The following is a 23,360-nucleotide window of genomic DNA, read 5'->3' on the forward strand; positions in this document are numbered from 1 at the left end:
CAAAATGCAGTCCATATTGGATTGGGAGCTTTCATCAAGGAGCTCTGGATTTGATTTTGTCTGAACTGAAAGCACTGCACCCGGAGAGCCTGCTCGTAGTGATTTGCAACAGATGCTTTTCATCCAAATGCACGTGTGATGGCCAAGGCCACACTGAAGGAACATTTCATTTGAATGCTTCTAGTTGACTTTGTATTTAATTTCTTTTTGCATGCGACATTATTTCATTTGATCTAAGGGATTAATGGTTATTTGTCTGTTTATTTATGAATTTCTATGTAATTATTTAGTTTCTTTATATAATTTACCCAAATATTGGAACTGGAGCCAACAAAGCCAATAACCATTTATTTCTAGAGTGCACGTGAGTAAACGATACCACAACCAAGATATGGGTTTGACCTTTTATTTAAGTTTGTTTGAATGTGTATATCTTACCCGTGGTTCCTCCGGGATCCATGAATGCAACAACAAAGGCTTGGAATTAAAAGGATGCAGACTTTCCTGGTGTCCTCTATATATTCGTTTGGGAATTATGGAAAATGTAGTTTTTGGGACAATATGGGTTGGGGTCGTGTGTTAATTCGAATGTTTACAGGATTTGTGTGTGTGTGTTTAAATGTATTTTCTTTATTGTTTGATGTAATGGAATGATCATTTTTGTGAGACCCCTGTAATTATAAAAATGGTTTGGTCTTGTTAAAGGGCTTCATTTTCTGTGGTTGAGTTAAACATCTGAGACCCAGAACTCAGTAATGTGCTGATGTCCCATGTATTAGGCAGTGGTTTTTCTTTCTTCTTCTTTTCTTTCTTCTGCACAATGTGTGGTCAGTACTTAAGTGTTGCAGTCAATAAAATTACACTTTGTTGACTCCATGAATGTCTCCTGAAAATTGTATTGAAGAACCTTTACAGTACACTACTATAAACTGTAAGCTTAAAGTACTCACTGAAAGACTGGGAAATCACAGAGACATGATGTGCTCTGCAGTCGATGTCTGGCCTATCTTTACGTAAACAGTAGGCTACTGTAAGAATGAAGAGGAGTTCATAAAACGATGATTAATCAAGAATTGATTGGAGTATTCTGAGTTTAACTACAATTAAAATAAAGATTGTGACATTTATCTCACCTCAATGCACTTGTTTAGGTAGTACTTTCAAATAAAAAAATATAATACAATAAGGATAACCACGTTGTATTTCTTGTCCATTTCCCCCAAATCTATTGATCTTGCATACTTGTCATTTTTCTCATTATTACCATGTTAGCGCTTTGGGTTTTAGAAAAGCGCATTACAAATAAAATGTATTATTATTATTATTATTATTATGTTCTGGTCTGATGAAAGCACAACTAGAAAGTTGTTTTTTGATAAGCATCCTTTATGTGCGTATGAGTGAGAGTCTACGTGTAGACATTCCCGACACCCTCCATCAGCCCTCCATAAATGACAGCATCGCCCTCTCAAGGTGTCAGTCTTCTGCTGAACTTTCCTGCAGGTGAGACGAAATCTGCGGCTGGAGCAACTGTTGAGCCAAGTGTTATTGTTTTTAGAATTTGGAATTTAGAATTTCCTTTATGGAAGCAACAAAGTAACACATTTTAGTGTCTGACTTTTGAAGTCTATTTATTAATTGCTAAAATTCTGCTTTAGATTCTTTACAGTGTTTTCACCTCTGGGATTTCAGAGTTGTTGGATCTGAGACTCATTCAGCATGGCAAGCAAGATGGTGATTCAACAACCTAGGCCACTAGTGGTGTCTGCAGCATCAGACCAGTGGACCACCAGCATCTGTGAATGCGACAACGTCAATGAATGTGAGTTTGTGTGTATGTCTGGGTTTAAAACAAATAGTGCTTTTAATAAAAAAAAGTGCAATCTCTGAGTGCTCTAGAAACTCTCCAATGTGTTAAGGAAAAATTAGGCGACCTTGAGTGCCCAGAAAGGCGCCAAATAAATAAAATGTATTATTATTATTATTAAGCAGGTGCACAATCGGTTGTTTAGGCAGAATAATGACTTGAACTGGTCGGTCTTCTGCAGGTTGCTTCTCTGTGTGGTGTTTCCCTTGCTTCGCCTGCATCACAGCCAGAGATCATGGAGAATGTCTCTGTCTCCCTCTACTGGACAGCTGCGGGTGTATTCCTCCTGTAACTCTCTCCATGAGGGTGTCCACACGAACACGATACGGCATCACGGTAAAGACGAGAGAAACTTTATGATAACCAAAGCATAGATTAGAAAGAAACTGCATTATTTTGTGTTAAGACAAGCTGGATCATATAGACCTTAATCAGGGTAGCGCCATGTTTAATTTCTGACAGGAATGAAAACGAGGCTGTGAGGGAACGAACTATAACTTAGTGTTGTTGTTTAACATACGTAAAGTTACAACATACGATGAGCTGACGAAACTTTCAGTAGACAAAAACATTTTTAAAAGGTGTGAGTTGTTAGTGCGTGCCATAAAGAGATTTTTTCATCTGCGTTCAATATGAACGGCATAAATCAATATGGCATAGCCTCACAGCAGCGCCATCTTGATTTTTCCAGGAATGAAATTGAGTCTGTGTGCCATATCGGCATTCACTAAAGTATCAGGAAATAAGTGCCTGCCGAGGGATATCATCTCTTCAGTGGGTTGTACTGCGGATTTATTACCAGTTGTAGAACCACAGTTTTACTACTAATACCATGGCTAATCTATGGTAAGTGTAGCAAAACCATGGTTCATTTTTGGTTACCATGGGTTTAACTACAATTCGTTTTTTTTAGTAAAACCATGGGTAATTTTTGTAAGGGAATATATTTGCAAGAAATTTCAGTAGACACCCCAGACAATATGAGCTGTGGAAAATAGCTAAGTGATCTAGGAGCTTTATACAGCTTTCCACAGTGGATGGATGCCATTGAAAACATGGTAAGTCCCTCACAGCCTCGCTTTCGTGCCTGTTGTGGCGATGCTCTGAATAAGGTCTATTGATTCTTTTATTTTTAATGGGAATGAAAGCGAGGCTGTAAGGGATAGACATGCATCCCGGGTTGTACTAGTAGTGTTATTTATTGTGAATTTGGATTGTTCTGCTTATGAAACAAACACTACAAAAAAATTAAGTAGACAAACTCTAGACAACATGAACTCTGGTTGAAAATATAAGTGATCTAGGAGCTTTAAATAGCCATTTACAGCAGATGCCATTGAAAACACAGAAAGTCTTTCCCTCACAGCCTCGCTTTTGTCTATAAAGGTCTATTGAACACCATCAGCATCACATTAGCTATATTGGTGGTTCATTATGTTTAACCCCTGTTTTCTTCACACAGGACTCCATCTGTAATGACTGTGTGTACTCGTTCTTCTGCGGACCGTGCTCTTGGTGCCAGATCAGACGGGAGATGAAGGCAAGACTATCACCTATCACTCTGTTCAACAACAGGCCAACCTAAAGAACACCATCATCTTCCTCACCTCTATTATCATTTTCACAATACATTCTCTAAAGCGCTCTCTCTCCTTATCGGATCACAGACATGTCAGTCACAAAAACACAAAGACTTGCTGTTCGGCGGGTGTAATCAGAGTTTTTGATCTTCCTCCCACACACACTGACCTGAGATCAGCCCTTTGGCATTGCATTGTAGGGGAGTGTGTTTAAGATGTTGTTGGTGTACGGCTTTAATCCAGGAAGTGGAGAACTCTGAACAATGGGTTCCCTTAAGGAAAATGCCGATTTGGGATCTTTAGTGTTACAGCATGTTTAGTTTCAAAACACATTAATTATTTTTATAATATAGATTGTTGTAACTATTAAAGACAGAACATATTATTTTATTTTGATCTCACACTCAATATCTTTATGAAAATATCTGTTCAATGAGATTTTCACTGTAGTTGGGAAAGTTGTTATAATTGAGCCATTGATATGTGACACTGGAGGTTTGATGTTAGGAAAATATGTTTTAGTGCGTGTTTGTGCAGATCTGTAAATGATGAAATTAATAGAAATATTAAAAATGTCAATAAAGCTGAATATAAGGGTTTGTGTTTCATGCTCTATCAACAAAAAAAAAATATTTTTTAGAAATTATCCTTAGAAACAAAGGGTCATTCAGTTAACTGGTGCTAGACTGAAATGTCCATTAATATCCAGAGGGCCCTTAAAATATTATCATGATTTAGTTTTTTCATATGAATGTTTTATAGGTATTTCATTAATTAACACAATTAAAGTTCAAGTAGGCTAAAGCTTTGAAAGCGCCTCCTTCAAAACACTTGAACACACACAGCCAGAGCAGAGTCTGCAAAGCGTCACGAGAGACGCCGTTAAATTACTGTCTCAAAGCACATAACATCACAATTATAATGGCCGTAAACAACTTAGACTCTGACTTGTACCACATGACTGTCGCAGATTCAATTTCCTAGTGTTGGCATTGAAGTGAAGATGATGAGTAGATGCTCAGTCTAGGTGCTAATTCTGGGTTTATCACCAGGTTCACTCAGATGTGTCGGCCAGAACACCACTTAAGGCCAAATATTCCAAGTATGAAATGAAGAGCAGCTGAGAGAAAGTTCTTATTAATCTGTTTATTCTTTCCTCTTTCTTGTGTGAGTGAGTTTGAGTGTAATTTTGAGTGTGGTTTCTATAAAGAGAGAAACAAAATACAGATGAATAAAGGAAACATGCATACACTCATTCCTCCTTAATGTCACAGCCACGCCCTCATCAGCACTCACTCCATCCTCATCATCACTCGCTCCACCCACTCGTTCACTTTCCCCGGAGTTCTAATCACCTTCACCTGGCCTCTTCATCAGTCACACCCTTTATACACCACTCTCACTCACCAGTCATTGTCTGGTCTCGTCAAACACCACTGACATACAGACTCATCCACGCTACTCACCTCAGAGATTCTACTTACCTGTCGTGTTCGGTATCTCCCATCTGCTGTCTTCAACCATCCGTCTGCCTTCCATTGAGAACCCTCGCGAACCCTTTCGCCAGCATCTACAACCAAGAGACATTGTTTACCATTCAGTTTAGTCTTTGTGAACTCTAACTTCAAAGTATCTACTCACCATTGCATCCCGGATCTGTTGCACCTTGTTTAATAAACTTCAATTCAACTTACCACCTGTCTGCTTCCGTTGTATCCGTGACAGAAGACCAGACCAACATGCAAGCTGCAGCCGATTCCGAGGATTCACCACCGCGCGATACTTTCGCGGATCTGGTTCAAGCTGTTAGTCAAGCCTTACATCAAAATCCACCAGTTAATCCTCCATTCATCGCTGATGTCTCTCAAAATCCTCACCTCCCTTCACTTCCGCAAACACCCGCTGCTTCGGGAGCTGCCTCTGCGAGTCCCATGGCCCGGCCAGCGACATACTCAGGCGAGGCGGAGAACTGCAGCGGCTTCCTCCTGCAAGTATCATTATACTTTGAGATGCAACCTCATCTTTTCTCTAACGACTCAGCCCGGGTGGCGTTTATAATATCTCTGTTATCTGGCCGCGCTCTCCAATGGGCACATTCCATCTGGAATTCTAACTCACCCATCATAAAATCTCTCTCCAGTTTTCTTCAACATTTCAAGATAGTATTTGGATTATCTGCTGATAGACTGTCCATTCACGATCAACTCTTCAATCTGCATCAAGGCTCAAATTCCGTTTGCGACTACGCTCTTCGCTTCCGCACCCTAGCGGCCTCCAGTGACTGGAACGAAACAGCTTTAATTACAGTGTTTCGACGTGGCTTGAGTTTGAGAATCCGTCAGCAAGTGGTCGTTTTTGATGACTCAATGGGTCTCGAAAATCTCATTCAAAAGACCATTCAAGTTTCCCAGCGTTTCTCAGCATGTGAACATCCTGCATCAGCCGCTGTAAGTTCTCCGTCCTCCGCACCGTCTGCCGCTCCTCCAGCACCAGAGCCCATGCAAATAGACTCCTCTCGTCTCACTTCAATCGAACGTCAACGAAGGATCCAGCATAACTTGTGCATGTATTGCGCTTCCGATCAACACCTCCTCAGTGGCTGTCCCATTTGACCTCTGCGTACTGCGGTAAGCACCATTCAAGTTCCTCCTAAAATTGAAACTCTCAATCGTACCATGGTTCTGCTACTCACCCCTCGTCTTTGTGTCTCAGCGCAAGCCTTACTCGACTCCGGTGCCGAAGGGAACTTCATTTCCACCCAATTACTCCAAAAGTTAAACCTTCGAAAGCTCAGAGCGCATCAAGATCTCCGAGTACAAACCATTCAAGGTAAACCTCTGGGTCGAGGAAGAATTCGTCACTTTTCACCCACTGTCACTCTCCAGATTGGATGTCTTCATACTGAGAGGATGTCATTCATGGTGCTGGAGGAGTCAACTGCTGAACTCATCCTGGGATGCCCATGGATGGTACAACACCAACCCTCTGTCAATTGGAGAACTGGAGAGATCTTACGCTGGGGTGAACAGTGCTTTTCTAACTGCTTCAATCAAAAAATCATCTTCTTCCTCTCCATGTAAGATAAACCCATCGTGTCAAGTCAATTCTACCACAGTCGAGAGTCCTGAAGTCCAACATTCTGTGACGATTCCCTCTGAGTATGGGGCGTTCCAGGATGTGTTCAGCAAACAACTAGCAACCCAATTACCACCTCACCGGCCATGGGACTGCGCTATCGACATGCTACCTGGAGCCACCTTACCCAAAGGCCGTATTTACCCCCTGTCCATCCCGGAGCAGAAGGCCATGGAGGAGTATGTGGAGGAAGCTCTTCATCAGCAATTCATCCGTACATCTACCTCCCCTGCCGCTTCGAGTTTTTTCTTCGTGGGTAAGAAGGATGGAGGCTTGCGGCCGTGCATCGACTACAGACACCTGAATTCCCAAACCATCAAGTTCAGCTATCCTCTTCCTCTGGTCCCAGCGGCTTTGGAACAGTTGCGTGGGGCTCAAATCTTCTCCAAGTTAGATCTTCGTTCTGCCTACAATCTCATCCGTATTCGACGGGGTGACGAGTGGAAGACCGCGTTCGTCACTCCCTCCGGCCATTATGAATACCTCGTTATGCCCTTCTGACTGTCCAACGCTCCAGCAGTCTTCCAAGGTTACATGAACGAGATCTTCAGAACCTACCTCAATCGGTTCGTCATAGTGTACATCGACGACATTCTCATCTTCTCTTCCTCACTCTCTGAACACCGCAAACACGTCATCCAAGTCCTAGAAAAACTGAGAGAACATCAACTGTACCTTAAACTCGAAAAGTGTGAATTCCATATCCCATCCGTACAGTTCCTGGGTTACATCATTGACCAACATGGGGTACAAATGGACCAGAGGAAGGTGGAAACCATTCACAACTGGCCACAACCCACTTCAGTCAAGGAGCTCCAGCGGTTTTTAGGATTTGCAAACTTCTACAGAAGATTTATCAAGGGTTACAGTCTCATCAGTACTCCGTTAACCTCTTCTCTGAAAGGCCGGCCCAAGTCTCTGTCCTTATCCTCAGAAGCCCTCCAAGCATTTCACGAACTCAAGAACGCATTTGCCACTGCCCCAATACTGGTTCATCCCAACCCCGATCTTCCTTTCATCGTCGAAGTGGACGCTTCATCTACCGGTGTTGGGGCTGTGTTATCTCAGCGGCAGGGTGAGCCTCCCAAACTCCATCCATGCGCCTTCTTTTCCAAGAAGCTGTCCCCGGCGGAGCACAACTATGATGTCGGCAACCGGGAACTCCTGGCTATCAAACTAGCACTGGAAGAGTGGAGGCATTGGCTGGAGGGGGCTAACTACCAATTTGAGGTTATAACTGATCATCGAAACCTTGTGTATCTGAGAGAAGCTAGAAGATTGAATCCTCGTCAGGCCCGCTGGGCACTCTTCTTCACCAGGTTCGACTTCCGTGTCACCTATCGCCCTGGCGGTAAGAATGTCAAAGCAGACGCCTTATCCCGTCTTCACCAATCCTCCTCCGAAGAAAACTCTTCTGAACCCATCCTTCCTCCAGCCATCTTCCTCAACCCCATCATATGGGACATTGATGAGCAAATCTCCCAAGCTAATAATCTCCAACCTGCTCCGCCGGGAGGTCCAGAAGGGCTCACCTTTGTACCACCTCAGCTCCGTACCACCCTTCTGGACTCTGCTCACACCGCTCCGGGCTCTGGACATCCAGGTAGTAGGCGTACCCTCTCGCTCCTCAGTCAACGGTACTGGTGGCCATCCATCTCCCAGGACGTCTCACGTTACATCAGTGGATGCTCAGTCTGTGCCATTACCAACACTCCCAGAAAGCTCCCTGAGGGGAAATTAGTGCCTCTACCCATTCCTCAGCGTCCATGGTCCCATCTAGGCATTGACTTTATGACTGACCTCCCTCGATCCAATGGATACACCTGTGTGTTTGTTGTAGTGGATCGGTTTTCCAAATCATGCAAGTTGATTCCTATGCCCGGACTTCCTACTGCCTTTGAAGCGGCCGAAGCTCTCTTCACCTACGTCTTCCGAAACTTCGGCATCCCTGAAGAAATCGTATCGGACAGAGGACCTCAGTTCATCTCTCGGGTATGGAAGGCTTTCTTCAAACTCCTCGGAGTCACGGTTAATCTATCTTCCGGATATCATCCCCAGACTAACGGTCAGACTGAGCGGAAGATCCAGGAGATTGGACGTTACCTCAGATCCTATTGCCACCAGTACCAAGACAGCTGGAACCAATTCCTCCCCTGGGCTGAATATGCCCAAAACTCCCTTAGACAAGGTACCACTGGACTCACCCCATTCCAATGTGTCTTAGGGTACCAACCTCCTCTTTTCCCTTGGTCAGGTGAACCGTGAGAAGTTCCAGCTGTCGATTATTGGTTCCATCAAAGCGAGAGGGTATGGGACTCAGCTCATGTACACCTTCAGCAGGCAGTGCGGAGACACAAGAGACAAGCCAACCGTCACAGAACCGAACCTCCCCAATACCACCCTGGTCAAAAGGTTTGGCTCTCGACGCGAGACATACGCCTCCGCCTGCCCTGCAAAAAGCTGAGTTCTCGATACATCGGACCATTCACGGTGCAGAGGCAGCTCAATGACGTCACTTATCGTCTCAACCTTCCACCTGAGTATAGAATTGCACCATCATTCCACGTATCTCTGTTGAAACCTCACACTGAACCTGTCACTCCTCCCTCCTCAGTTCCTGCCCAGGATGACGTGCCTCCTCCTCCCGTTCCCGTAGAAGAGGAGTCCATCTACCGAGTTCACGACATCTTGGACTCTCGGCGACGAGGTTCCCAGTTGGAATACCTGGTCGACTGGGAGGGCTATGGACCTGAGGAACGCTCCTGGGTTCATCGAGATGACATCCTTGACCCTACTCTTCTCACCCAGTTTCATGCCGACCATCCTGACCGTCCTGCACCCAGAGGTCGTGGGAGACCTCGTCGCCGTACTCGCCCCTCTTCTCAGCCGTCAAGAGCCGCCTCGGGAGGGGGGGGTACTGTCACAGCCACGCCCTCATCAGCACTCACTCCATCCTCATCACTCGCTCCACCCACTCGTTCACTTTCCCCGGAGTTCTAATCACCTTCACCTGGCCTCTTCATCAGTCACACCCTTTATACACCACTCTCACTCACCAGTCATTGTCTGGTTTCGTCAAACACCACTGACATACAGACTCATCCACGCTACTCACCTCAGAGATTCTACTTACCTGTCGTGTTCGGTATCTCCCATCTGCTGTCTTCCATTGAGAACCCTCGCGAACCCTTTCGCCAGCATCTACAACCAAGAGACATTGTTTACCATTCAGTTTAGTCTTTGTGAACTCTAACTTCAAAGTATCTACTCACCATTGCATCCCGGATCTGTTGCACCTTGTTTAATAAACTTCAATTCAACTTACCACCTGTCTGCTTCCGTTGTATCCGTGACACTTAAGCACTAATATACATTACAAACATAAAATAAATAATAGTCAGAATATGACTATATATCTCTTAAACTCTAAGAATGTAAGCAGAGAGAAAGGATTCAAACACTTAAATGGGATTCTCAGATTTCCTACCATGCATTAAGTTACCAATAACGTAGATATAACTTTCTGTCGTCTATGATATACTTCAAAGCCTCAATAGCGGTCCAGATAATAATATTTTACACCACTTCATATTTTGCTCAACCACAAAGTGCTGAACATTCATAACAACAAATAGTAAAGTACGGTATAAACATGTCTAAACACGATGCTGTGACATATTTTGACCTGACGTACTGAATCAGGTGGACCGAAGCTAGAAAGTAACGTACGGACGTGGATATAATTAACACAACGGTCGTGTAGCGACCCTTAAACTCCTAACTCTCATCCATATCCAGGGTTCCCACGGGTCCTTGAAATCCTTGAAAGTTTGTGAATCGGAAAAAAAGATTTCAAGGCCCTGGAAAGTTTTTGAAAATTATCATAATAGATACAAGTCCTTGAAAGTCCTTGAATTTATTTTGTGCAAGAAGTTTTCTGGAAAAAAATCCATATTATTCCCTCCGGTCCACTAATGTGTTACTTCGGCAACACTTTGTGGCCTATACGTACTAGCTTGCTTGATTTACGTTAGTTACGCGCTTCGTTAAAAGAGAAGTTCACTTGAAACTTTTTTTTTTTAACGCCTCAAAATTTAACTTTTCTCACTTCAAACTTTTTTTTAAAGGCTTCCACTTTTAATGTGAAATGTGAAAATTATTATATATATATAGATATATATATATTTAAAAAAAAAATTGTTTCAATGGAAAAAAATTGCTTATAATTTTTTTATTAATATTGCGTAGTATCATACAATCCCTTCAAAATTCTAAATAATCAAAAAATATTATTGAACAAAAATATATTACATTGGTTTTCCTGGGGGGGAAAAAGAAGTTGCATGTCAAGGCTTCGGTCACTTTTGACCACGACAGAGCCAAGTGTGACCCCTAAATAAAGATGACCAGAGGGTTAGGTCCTTGAATTTTAGGCTATTGGACCTGGAAAGTCCTTGAAAGGTCCTTGAATTTGAGGTTAACCAAGGTGTGGGAACCCATAGCAGAAATAACAGCAGACAAAGAAATATAATATCACGAGTAATGCAGCAGATATACTTACTTTCCTCATTTACACACACTCTGAAGAAAAGTGTCGCTCACAATTATCATCCGACGACGATCTCTATCTTACTGCATACTGACTGTGTGACAACAAACCGACTATCTCTATCGTACTGCATACTAACTGTGTGACGTCAGATATAATATACAAACCAGCGTGCGCTTTTGCTACCCTATCACAAGCACTGACTAAACGGGAGTAAACATGAAACATAAAGCACAATATGGTCTAAATACTAAATAATTAGTACTAAGTAAAAGCAAAACTAACATAACTTTGGGGCCTCTTCTACTGGCATTGAAACGCATAAATCCCAGTCCAAGGACGTAAACAGCTCCGGGTAGAAAGCTCATCGTATTGGTTCACCGGGAACTGTAAAAGGTTTCTGCTGTTTGTTTGCGGCACTCAGTGACTGACGTCTGTCTACAACTCTGCTTAGCATAAAACTGCGTGAACAGGTGCGCGGAGGTATGCAAATTTATCGGTTGACAGACAGGTAGAACTTCCTATCATTGCATTCGGACCGAATGCAATGATTGGACGAAATTTTTTTGGACCTGAGACTTCCACAGAAGATATATGTACATTTTTTAAATATTTGGACCACTTCTTTTATTGATTGCTATCAGGATGTGAAGAGTGTTTTAACTGGTATAACAAATATTGTTTATAGTCATCTTTATATTGCAATGTCCATAGTTTTTTGAAAATGAAATCGAATGAGGCCTGTGGCTGTCAAGCTCCAGAACTACAGATCAGCCACTTTAAAATTACAATATGACCTTTTCCTGGAGCATAATTAACTTTCAGGTCTGCAAAAAATATATGGGGAACATGACATTTTCTTCATTCTTGTATTAAAATAAGCCATGATTTCTTTCTGTTAAATTGTTCAGCCATAACACAGAAGACATTTCTGTCTGTGAGAAGAGCTAGGCGAATAATCAATAATGAATCAGTTCTTAGCTTATTTTATTCTGTTCTTATCTCCTCTGTTCACTCTGGTTATCGTATAGCAACAACATGATATTTGCTCAGCCATGTGATAACAGATTGAATCAGTGGAGCGCTGGAATCTGTGGATGCTTTGATGACTGCCATGTCTGTGAGTTTGCAGAGCTCATCATCATCATATCGAGTGATTCATTCAGTAATTTATCTATTTTTGTGTTTGCTGCTCTCCAGGTTGCTTCTCCACATCCGGGAGTTTTTCTGTCGGCCGCTGTTTGAGCTTTGTGCCCTCACTCCTCCCATATCTATGGCACTGCGGTCATCTGTGAGAAGTCGATTCAACATACAGGTAGCCTTTGTGTTGCATCATAAACTGACAAAAAGGTCCACGGGTCTACATTGGTTTTTCGGACATATGCCCTACAAATACCATTGCTATTATGTGACCCTGGATCGCAAAACCAGTCTCGAGTTGCACGGGTATATTTGTAGCGATAGCCAACAATACATTGTATGGGTCAAAATTATCGTTTTTCTTTTATGCCAAAAATCATTAGGATATTAAAGGTATAGCGGAGGATTTTCTTTTTCCGGGTGGGTAGCCTTTACTATTGGTCCTATACTATAAGTGTCAATCATTCTGGTGATATGTTTACGTAAGGCCGTCGTACGTGCTCGTCCCTATGTAGTTTTCGCTTTCTGCGCATGCGCACTTTCAGGTGTATTATGTGTGATGAGTTACGGTTTCAGCCATTCCTTTGAAAATGGCTGAGGGTCGAAAGAGAAAAAATGTATACGAAGTGTATGATAAGAAGAGAAAGGCCGCAGAATATAGAAACAAGACCAGAGAGGAAAGATCCTCCGCTATACCTTTACGTAAGTAAGGATCATGTTCCATGAAGATATTTTAAAAAATTTCCTTTCGTAAATATATACAACTTTTATTTTTGTGAGTGAATGCAGCACAATCGTGAACATAAATGCAAAACTTTAAAGGAGATTTTCTCAATGTTTTGATTTTTTTGCTCCCTCAGATTCCAGATTTTCTAATAGTTGTTTCTCGGCCAAATATTGTCCTATCCTAACAAACCATACATCAATGGAAAGCTTATTTATTCAGCTTTCAGATTATGTATACATCTCAATTAAACAATGACCCATGTGACTGGTTTTGTGGTCCAGGGTCACATATGGTGTGTGATATGGTAACCCAGTATAAGTTGATAACATGCAGTCATATGGACACTAGTTAATTTGGGATTTTTTTGAAGTGCACAAAACTTGCTACATTTCTAAACATAATACTTGCAGTTCAATTTGATTTTAAGAAACATTTTGGATTCTGTGAGTTCATTCAGTGAAAGATTCGTTAAGGTAACTGTGACTCGTACGTTCTTGAATATTTGCGAGTGATTCTAATCTCACGAGAATCTGTTGTTGAGAATCGCGCTGTTTGTGTTTGGATGTCGTTCTCGAGGACAACTCAATACAAATACGCGTTTTCTAATCAATCTAATTTCTAATCATTATTATTTTGTTGAATGTGGTCTATTTCATCATATTCAGTTCAGACGTAAACTCGCGTTTGCAACTCGGGGTACAAAAACTCTTTATGATATAAAAAGTGTGAAAAAAAAGTGAAATGCAAACTCAGAATATTATACAAACCTGCACTAATTAAATGTTAAATTACACAAATATACTTTATGTATTTAATCTCACTTTATTAACCTATGTCTTTGCTACTGACCTTCAATGATCCAATTCACCCGTACTAATAAGCAAAAATGACTTTAGATTAACATTATTTTTGTGTGTTTTATTTGTGGCCTCTACTGTACAGCCATGAATTTGCATTTTCTTCAGCCTAAGGCTTATTCATTTCACCTTTGGTGTGAAAGGGCCTTTACATTTGCCAAAAATATAACTTGTTATTAAAAGACAAAAAAATTAATAATGCAAAAATTAACTTTCCATAAAAAGTCATGCAATTAGTTACTTTTAATTACTGTGCGTTCACACCGCCGGCGGCGAGAGCGTCAAATTGGCCGGAAGCCATTCATTTTCAATGAGAGCCGGCGGCGAGCTCCGGCGAGGGCGGCGCTGCGCGTCTTGGACGGCGAGAGCGGCGAGAAGAGTTGAAATCAAGTCAACTTTATGGTAATAAGCTATGACGCGGTTCGGCGGCAACCAGCGGCAACCAATCGTAATGTAGAAGTCCTCCGCCTGAGAGGATACCAGAGAATCCTGTAAACTTTGGTTCCGGCCACATTAGTTCCTAAGCAAAATGGAGGAAAAGTTAATTATTTCTGTTGCGGGTTTCCCGTTATTGTACGACGTGTCCCTGTTTACATACAGGGACATTAATAAAAAGAACGACGAATGGAAAAAGGTGTCTGAAATTGTTGGTGTTTTGTTACTTTCACATTTAAAAGATTTGAATAGGTTAACTTATACCCTACGTGTTGCCAGTATGCACAAAATATGATACTGATTTATGTTCAGTTCTTATTTGCTTTGCGGCTCCTTTAAATAAAGTTTTTAAAAAATCACGCATTCTAAAATCTACGTCAGAGCGTCAGAGAGTCCCCGAATCTCACGGCGTCGATAGCAGGGCGGCGAGAGCGACTTTTGCCGCTCTCGCCGGCCGCGGTGTGAACGTACAGTTAGGGGTGTAAATCGGACAGTTCATCACGATACGATACGATATCGATTCTCTCGATATTTGCCGATACCTCAAAAAAATCTGCGATTTGATTACGATTCGATTCATTTCAGGGCTATATCGATCGATTGATTGATATTTAGATATTATGTGCCAAGTGTACACAACCAGTTACGTTTATTAACTCACAAATGCATCCAAAAATATATAACATGAAAGTTTAATTAAACTCTTTGAAAATTCTCTCCTAATTGGGACATTTACAAGTTGTTTGTTATAAGTTACAAGTAAAAAAAAAAAACATGATATATGAACATGAACAAGAACGGAAGTTGGAAGTTATCTGTGAGTTCATTTGCAAAAACAGATAACTCCGTTCTTGTTCATATATCACTGGTCAAGACAATGGATTACTTTAATTTTTCAAACCTTATAAACTTGAATTCAAAATCCAATACTTTTCACTGAGTTGAAGCGAATAAATAAGTTCAAATAGCATAACGGGGCAATCATGTTTTTACCTTTTTGATCAACTAAATATGGTTTCATTACAGGGTTTGGCATCAACTGTTCGTATGTGACCTTTTTTTCACACTGTTTCCCATACACCATCAATTGCTTAAATACATAGTCATATCTATGCACAATCACACACACACACATACTCACTATATTCATTTTTAAGCAATGTTTATGTGGTCACAGGACAAGGCAGCACTTATTGAAGCTGGCAAGATATGAGGAATCATTAAGGTACCATAGTCTCAGTCAGCTTCACATATAACACTGGCATTCCCAGAGGCAGAATGTTTTGTACCAGGTAATTTGAACTATAGAAAGTAACAGAGGAAAAAGGAAGCTGTGGCTTTGTGATAAAGTCCATGAAGTGAGTCATAGTCAGCAATTACACCTGCCTTTGTTGCTCTTGGCAGCTCGCCTCCTCTTTTATAGTCTTTTTCAAGATAATTCATCTACAAGTTGTTTTGCATTGATGATTTTATAGCTTGTTGGACTGTTTAAGACTTCTTCATGTTTCGAAAATAGTAGTAGTCTCACTCAGATCTAAAAACCATGATGAAATGTTATGGTTAGCCATTTATTAACTATTACACCCTGTTCTGTTCTTTTAAACATTAAATAAAATCTCAGATCCCTTCACCACTTTGAGTGTCACATTAACACTGTCTATCAGTGCAAAGTTCAAATGTTCAGTTTTCTGCTTAACACTGCAAGCCTCGGCTGTTGGCAGAAACAAGTAAGAGTTTCACAAAATTTTCCAAACCATTCTGTTTTAAAGCATATGCTCACGTTTTGCACATATTTCGTTAGTTCATAGCGCTTTTTGCCGTGTCAGTATGTGAATCTGCCAAATAAATGCATATAATAGGCAACACACAAGTAACACTTCTAAACCCCAAGCCTATTGTCATTTCTGTGTTCATTATGGGAGAAGCCTTCCTATAATGCACAGCACATTCTGGGGAAAACCTATTGTCATTATTTTTTACCTTGATGTATTATGTGTATTTGTTTCTATTTAAAGGTAGGGTAGGTAGGATTTATATAAAAACTTTTTACCAAATTTGATTAAACTTTCTATATATATCAATGCATAATTAAAATGTAAGTACTCTGATAAAAAGAGTATAAAAATCGAGTGACTCTAGACCGTTTAATCTTCATTAAACACAGCTCATTATTTCCATTCGGGACGAATCACAGGATTGGCTTGCGCGACTGTCACTCTCCGTCGCCATGACTACCGCCGTTATTACTGGCTCTGCCCACGTGCGCGCAGTCGCGCACCCGTTTTTAGGTGGGAGTGAATGGAATTAATGAGCTGTGTTTAATGAAGATTAAACGGTCTAGAGTCACTCGATTTGTATACTCTTTTTATCAGAGTACTTACATTTTAATTATGCATTGGTATATAAAGACAGTTTAAACAAATTTGAATAAAAGTTTTTTTTAGACAATTCTGACTTACCCTACCTTTAATGACATTTATAGTCAAATGACACTGTAGGTAAAAAAAAAAAAAAAGATGTTAAAATATAAAATGTATAGTAACTGCCGAAAATAATTAGATACTTTTGTTTTCCCTTTAAAATATCTACAAAATCCATCGAGGAAGCTGTGCGAGACGAGACTTGTTTCACAGAGTTAATCTGGTATGTTTAATCTCTTCCATTTTTTCTGGTTTCTGCAAAGTATCTGGATTGATATTTAAATGCATGCATTTTTTTAAGTACTTAATTCAAAAGTTTTTGGTACCGAGAAGAACTGCAAAATTGGACTGGTATTGGTACCAACTACTAACACTTTGATTCCGTGGCAACCCTACTTTTAAAGCAAGATAAAACTATTAGACAATGGGGTGAAGAAATGTGCACAAATTTGTTTATCATGTAAATTTATCTTGTTTTTAGGGTGTTTAGGTATTTTTGTTGGAAAACGACAAACACAATATTTTAGAAAAGTTGTGTTTGTCATTTGATGTTTTTGCTGTATGCATTTTTTAGCAATTCAGGTTGGCCTTATATATAGTTCAGTGCACTTCCTGGAATTTTTCCAAAACAACAGCAGGAATGTGGTGGCTTATGTCTGGATGAGGCAAGACTTCTGTTGACTGTCTCAGCAAGTTATTTTCTCTTTGCAAGTTTCTTTACACTGTATAAAATGATTTTTACAATTAGTTATCACAACTTAAATTGAGAATTTTTGTTGTTGTGATGACTCAAAAATCCAAGTTGATTAAGCTTAAAATTTTAAGGTATCATAAACACTTACTTTTTTTAAGTTGAAACTACATATTATTAGTTATTCGAATGTACAAACGGATCTTGATTAGTTAAACCTTCCCAGACAGCAACATAGTGTACCGGATGTGGGCCGGATCTGGGCCGATATTATGTTGCTGGCTGGGTTTTTAGCAGTAGCTGATCCAGATCTCCAAACCAGTCCTGCAAGACTGATTATGATTGTATTGCTCTCAAATATTCCAGAAAAATAGCATTTTGCTATTTTGCATTACAATTGATTATTTTGAAATAGTTTGATTAAAAGGATAATGCAGTTGGTTGCAGTTATAATCACGTTATAATTGTAATGGTGTAAAACAAATTGACCATTCTAGATAAAAAGTGTTTAATGTAAAACACATTATGATTCGTGCTGGGCAGCGAATAATCGCATCCAAAATAAAAGTTTGTGTTTACATAATATATGTGTGTGTACTGTGTATAATTATTTTCTATATATAAATACACACACATGCATGTATATATATGAGAAATATAAGAAATATTTGCATATATTTATATATTTTTTTATTATATATAAATATAAATATCTTAAATATATACATGCATGTGTGTGTCTTTATAAATACAAAATAATTATACACAGTACACACACATATATTATGTAAACACAAACTTTTAATCGATTAATCGTTGCCCAGCACTGATTACAATGCAATTCAATGTAAAAAAAAAAAAAAAAAAAACACTTCTTAAATGTATTACATGAATATAAACTCAGCTGCTTTTGCGTTGCACAGAACAGATTAGTGACCTTTAGTACTTAAATGTTTAAATGCATTTCACTCCAAGAGTAACTGATCCAAGCTGTTTTTTGGCAAACAAAGCTATGTGTGAGCTGAGTGCTAATAGCCCTTATTTTGCAGCGCCCCAGTTTCCCCTTGTTATCCAACCCTAAAGTTTAACATTGATTCGCATGAATGCAAACAGAATCAGCGAGGACATTTTGCTCTCTCTGACTGGAAGCTAATCCAAAACTGTGACCAGGGGCCACTTTAGGTCTCATGTTACAGAGCATGAGAAAAAGGTTTAGCAAAGAAGCCTTTTGCCTGTTTTGGCCTGTCTTATACAGTGTGGTTGGAAGTGATCATATCTTGAATGTGTGTGGATACATTTTGGAAATCCAAAGCTTATTTTGGCAGTCTTTGCACAAGACAACCAGAGCGTCGACAGGATTGGCTGAGTCATACAAAAGGTAAAGTAAACCTCCCTGAATGTCTTTGTTCAGCACGTATACTGGTAATGCCTCAAACTAAGATCAATACTAATGTGCTAAAAAGCCGATATTTTCATAATGTGTTCGGTGATCTGTGGGCACATGGCTCGATGTATCTTGTTAAAAGGCCTCTTGATGGTATGTTTTTTATTTAGCTATGGATTAATGGAGTGTTTGAGGTTTGATGTTGTGCTGAATGCGCATATTTGAGCTACACCGTGCAGATAGGTTTGGAAAAGAAAGCCAGTGGGAGGAGCTGGAGGGGATGTGATGTGGAATTTAGGAAAGGAAGAGAAAGAGAGAAGTTCCTAACAGTTAGGACTCGGCCATCAAGGATGAGACAAGTATCTTGTACTGAACAGCTGCAGAGTTTTTGCGTTTGCTTTTGCTTGTTACCTCAAGATCTGGAGAGTATTACGATTTAATTTGTTCAAGCTAACAAATGGATTATTATCTGAAAACACGAACAGGTAATTCCAGTATAGTAGATGCGGGACTGATCAAACATAAACGCAGAAATGCTCTCTTTCTGGCTGTTTTCTTTTAATGCGCTCTCATATATCATACTTGTTGGTAAATATGATGAAATTATGAAAAGTTGTATGGTCAGGGCCAAATTTGTTGCACTTTAAAGTGGTTCCAGACATGGAGCATTTCTTATGTGAAGTAAATGTTGGTCTGGATTGTATAAAAGGGCTCAAATTGTGCCCCAAAATGTATATCGCCGTAATTTATTTGATGTATAGGTTATATGATAATGTATTATTCACTGGCCGGCAGTTTGGCAGTTCTTCTAACCCTATAGACACGAAGGAAGGAAGGAAGCATGTAGGAAGATCATGGCCACAATCCAGGATGACAAATTCATTGAAAGTCTTTGGGATGCGCGGTCTCCTCCAAGTTTTTTTCCATGCCAATTCATGTGTGAAAATGATTCTTCATGCTCCTCCCAACAATTATTTCACAGTTTGAGTCTGATGAATCCTGGCATTGTCATCCTGGAGTATGGCCATGGTGTGTCTTCCTACATGCTTGTTTAAGAAACGAAAAGCTACACACTCCGTCAATTAGGCTTAGAAGAACTGTTGCCAAACATTTAACACGCTAGAAACATAATAATCACTGCAATAATGATCCAGTCAAAGACTCACAAGCATTTGCCTATTTAAATCCAAACAGAGACTTTTTTTCTTTTTCCTTTTTTTTTGTAATATTATATAAGCTATGCATAAATTTTGGGGCACAATTTGAGCATTTTTATACAATCCAGACCAACCTCTGCCTTCCACATGTTTTTTCTGTTCATATTTCCATTTTTCAATCATTGTATATGCGAAATGTCTAACTATTTATTTTAGGAGGAAATACTCTGGCTGTAAAATTGTAAACATCCTGCATATCTCTCTCTCTCTCTCTCTCTCTCTCTCTCTCTCTCTCTCTCTCTCTCTCCCCCTCTCTCTCTCTCTCTCTCTCTCTCTCTCTCTGTGTATTTACAGCTTTCTAAAAGATGGATTTGAGGTCGACACAACTCTCTGCACTGACTTGCCTGCTCTTTGTGTCGTGCTGCTGTCATGGTGGAAATATCCTGGTGTTGCCCGAGGATGGCAGTCACTGGGTGAACATGCAAGTCATTATGAGAAATCTCCACACCCGCGGCCATAGCCTCACAGTGGTGCGTTCGTCTAAAAGTTGGTACATCCAAGAGAATTCCTCGCTCTACAACACCGTCACCGTCAACCCAACGGAGACCGAAGACGTCGGCCCTGACTACTTCAAGATGTTGATAGAGAGGTCGCTGGCACTACAAAGGATGTCGCCCTTCGTTCGTTTCTTTGAACAGCAGAAAGATATCACCAACATGCTAAAGGTGTTTCACAGCGGAGCGCTTCAAATGATTTCCACCATTTTGGACGATGCAGTGCTTGTCGAACGCTTGCGAGACGCCAAGTTTGACCTCCTTCTAACAGACCCGGCGTTCCCAATCGGAGTCCTTTTAGCCAATTTCCTCCACCTTCCTTTGGTTTACAATGTACGTTGGCTAAATGCTGGGGATGCTCACATGCAAATCGCTCCATCACCTCCATCCTACATCCCAATGTATAATTCATTGCTCCATGATCAAATGAGCTTCATGGAACGGACGGAAAATTTCCTACGGCATCTGTTCAGCCTACTTCAGGAGCGATGCGTAATCGTGCCAATTTACAGCGAACTGCTTGAGCGCCACTTCCCGCCTGGCACTGATCTTCTCTCGGTGCAACAATCTGCTGACATTTGGTTGATGAGAGTGGACTTTGTCTTTGAGTTTCCACGACCCACCATGCCTAACGTGGTCTACATCGGGGGCTTTCAATGTCGGCCGGCTCAAGCCCTTCCCGAGGATCTGGAAGAGTTTATGCAGAGCTCTGGAGAGCATGGAGTAGTTATCATGTCTTTGGGAGCTGTGGTCGGTGCTCTCCCTAAAACGATCACAGAAGCCATTGCTACAGCGTTTGCTGAGATCCCTCAGAAAGTCGTGTGGAGGTACCATGGGGAACGACCCTCGACCTTGGGAAAAAACACTTTACTTCTAGAGTGGTTTCCTCAGAATGATCTCCTGGGCCATCCGAAGACTCGCGTGTTTGTATCTCATGGTGGCACCAATGGCATCTATGAAGCTATTTACCATGGAGTCCCGGTCTTAGCGTTACCGATCCTCTTTGACCAGTTTGACAACGTCCTGCGGCTGCAGGTTCGAGGTGCGGCTCGAGTGCTTCAAGCCGCAACGCTCACGTCGCAAGAATTCCTCGAAGGCCTCAAAGACGTCCTGGAGAACCCGCTGTACCGAAGCAACATCCGCAAACTGTCAGAGTTGCATCGCGATCAGCCCTTGTCTCCTCTTGACAGTGCCACTTTTTGGATTGAGTATGTCATGAGACACAAAGGAGCCGCTCATCTTCGCTCTGAGGCTAATAATTTGCCTTGGTACTCGTACCACAACCTAGATGTGTTGGCATTTCTACTGGCGTTCACTGTGATTGCTCTTTTGACCTCAGTATATGTCTGCAAGCTTTTGTGTTGCAGGAAGTCAATCAAAAAGAGGAAGGTGGACTGAACTGAGCTTTTTATATTTGCAAAACTGGATGAAACTAAATCAATTGTCATGCAGTTTGCAAAAATCTTTTCCTGTCCAACTTTGGTCCATTTAGGGTTTTCTCATGCAATCCGATTTCCCAAGTTATGAAATGACGAAACATCTGCTGATAAATGCATTCTGGCCAAGGTCATTGCTTTGATTCCCAGGGAATGCATGCACTGATAGTCTCATGCATGGTGAATATACGTTTGTTTCATTACTGTGGGAAACCAATGTGCATGTGTTCACAAAAACAACTGTAGGCCACATGTAAGTTGTACATGCAATGCCTGGATATTGTTTAGCAATATTTTAGTGTGCATGTTTTTACAGTATTAGATGAGGTGTCAACAAGTATAGTTCTGACAAAAAAAAAAAAAAAACCTCATGTAAATGAAATAATAAAGCATATATATACCTTGTACTTTAAACTACACTCTCAGAAAAAAAAAGTGCACAAATTGTACCTTTAGGGTGTGTCACTGGGGCAGTTCCCTTAAAAGGACGTCTTTGTTCCTTTTTCCTCCCTTATAAGGTGCATATTAGTAGCAAAATGCACCTTAAGGAACTACTATAAACCTTTTATGGGTAAAAAAATATACAAAGATGTCCCAAGTACTGCCCCAGTGACAAGCTGTTGTACCCCTAAAGGTAAAATTGTTGCAATTTCTTTCTAAGAGTGTGTGCTATTCTAACTGTGGTGTCTTCACCAAATCCTCAACACATAATCTAGTGCCTACTAAGAAGCCAACAAGATGTATTCCCAGTTTAGCCTTGATATTGTTCCCTCTCCTACTGTGAATGTGTTTTTAATCATCATTAAAAGTTCAATAGGCAACGTCTTTGCTTGTTTCAGTTCTAATACACTTCCTGGTATTTCTTAACTCAGGTCATGAATCCTTTCCTGCTCTCATTAATTTACCACATGTTCACATCTGCAGAATAAAAGCGAATAAGCAGCATTCATAGCACACTACGCAAACATTGTAAATTAATACAATTTAGGCATCATTTTATATACACTTGCCAGCCACTTTCTTGTACGTGGTTAGTAGCCTACATTAGTTTCTAGTTCTTAGTTTCACAGTTAGTTTTTAATGTTGTTTACACCAAATTCTGACCCTACAATCTGAATGTCGCAGCAGAAATCGAGAATCATCAGACCAGGCAACGTTTTTCCTATCTCCTATTGTCCAGTTTTGGTGTCCCCTGTGACGTGTTGTGTGTTCAGAGATGATCTTCTGTGTTCAGAGATGATCTTCTGTGTTCAGAGATGCTCTCCTGTGTTCAGAGATGATCTTCTGTGTTCAGAGATGCTCTCCTGTGTTCAGAGATGCTCTTCTGTGTTCAGAGATGTTCTTCTGTGTTCAGAGATGATCTTCTGTGTTCAGAGATGCTCTTCTGTGTTCAGAGATGATCTTCTGTGTTCAGAGATGTTCTTCTGT

General features: G+C 40.7%; 2 protein-coding genes across 6 annotated transcripts; both read left to right on the forward strand.

Moving 5' to 3' along the window:
• Positions 1-1,353: 1,353 nt before the first annotated feature.
• Positions 1,354-12,446, forward strand: LOC306994594 (cornifelin homolog B-like). 3 transcript variants are annotated; one of them, XM_079605210.1, is made up of 5 exons: positions 1,401-1,503; positions 1,693-1,822; positions 2,049-2,203; positions 3,330-3,407; positions 12,332-12,446. In XM_079605210.1, exons 2-5 carry the CDS (start codon positions 1,720-1,722, stop codon positions 12,374-12,376), a joined length of 381 nt encoding a protein of 126 aa, XP_079461336.1. In that variant the 5' UTR covers positions 1,401-1,503; positions 1,693-1,719; the 3' UTR covers positions 12,377-12,446. The 3 variants fall into 3 exon arrangements, with proteins under 3 accessions (XP_079461335.1, XP_079461334.1, XP_079461336.1); XM_079605209.1 differs by lacking the exon at positions 12,332-12,446 and having other exon boundaries at positions 1,354-1,503; positions 1,659-1,822; positions 3,330-4,064; XM_079605208.1 differs by lacking the exon at positions 12,332-12,446 and having other exon boundaries at positions 1,354-1,503; positions 3,330-4,064.
• On the forward strand, positions 12,330-22,757 carry ugt5g1 (UDP glucuronosyltransferase 5 family, polypeptide G1). Of its 3 annotated transcripts, none has more exons than XM_079605204.1 (2): positions 12,330-12,446; positions 20,297-22,751. In XM_079605204.1, the coding sequence occupies exon 2, from the start codon at positions 20,308-20,310 to the stop codon at positions 21,892-21,894; it is 1,587 nt and encodes a 528-aa protein (XP_079461330.1). In that variant the 5' UTR covers positions 12,330-12,446; positions 20,297-20,307; the 3' UTR covers positions 21,895-22,751. The 3 variants fall into 3 exon arrangements, with proteins under 3 accessions (XP_079461330.1, XP_079461329.1, XP_079461328.1); XM_079605203.1 differs by lacking the exon at positions 12,330-12,446 and adding an exon at positions 18,522-18,779 and having other exon boundaries at positions 20,297-22,757; XM_079605202.1 differs by lacking the exon at positions 12,330-12,446 and adding an exon at positions 19,099-19,270.
• The last annotated feature ends 603 nt before the right edge of the window (positions 22,758-23,360 follow it).

Source organism: Phoxinus phoxinus (genome assembly GCF_949152265.1).
Source record: "Phoxinus phoxinus genome assembly, chromosome: 2".
NCBI lineage: Eukaryota > Metazoa > Chordata > Actinopteri > Cypriniformes > Leuciscidae > Phoxinus > Phoxinus phoxinus.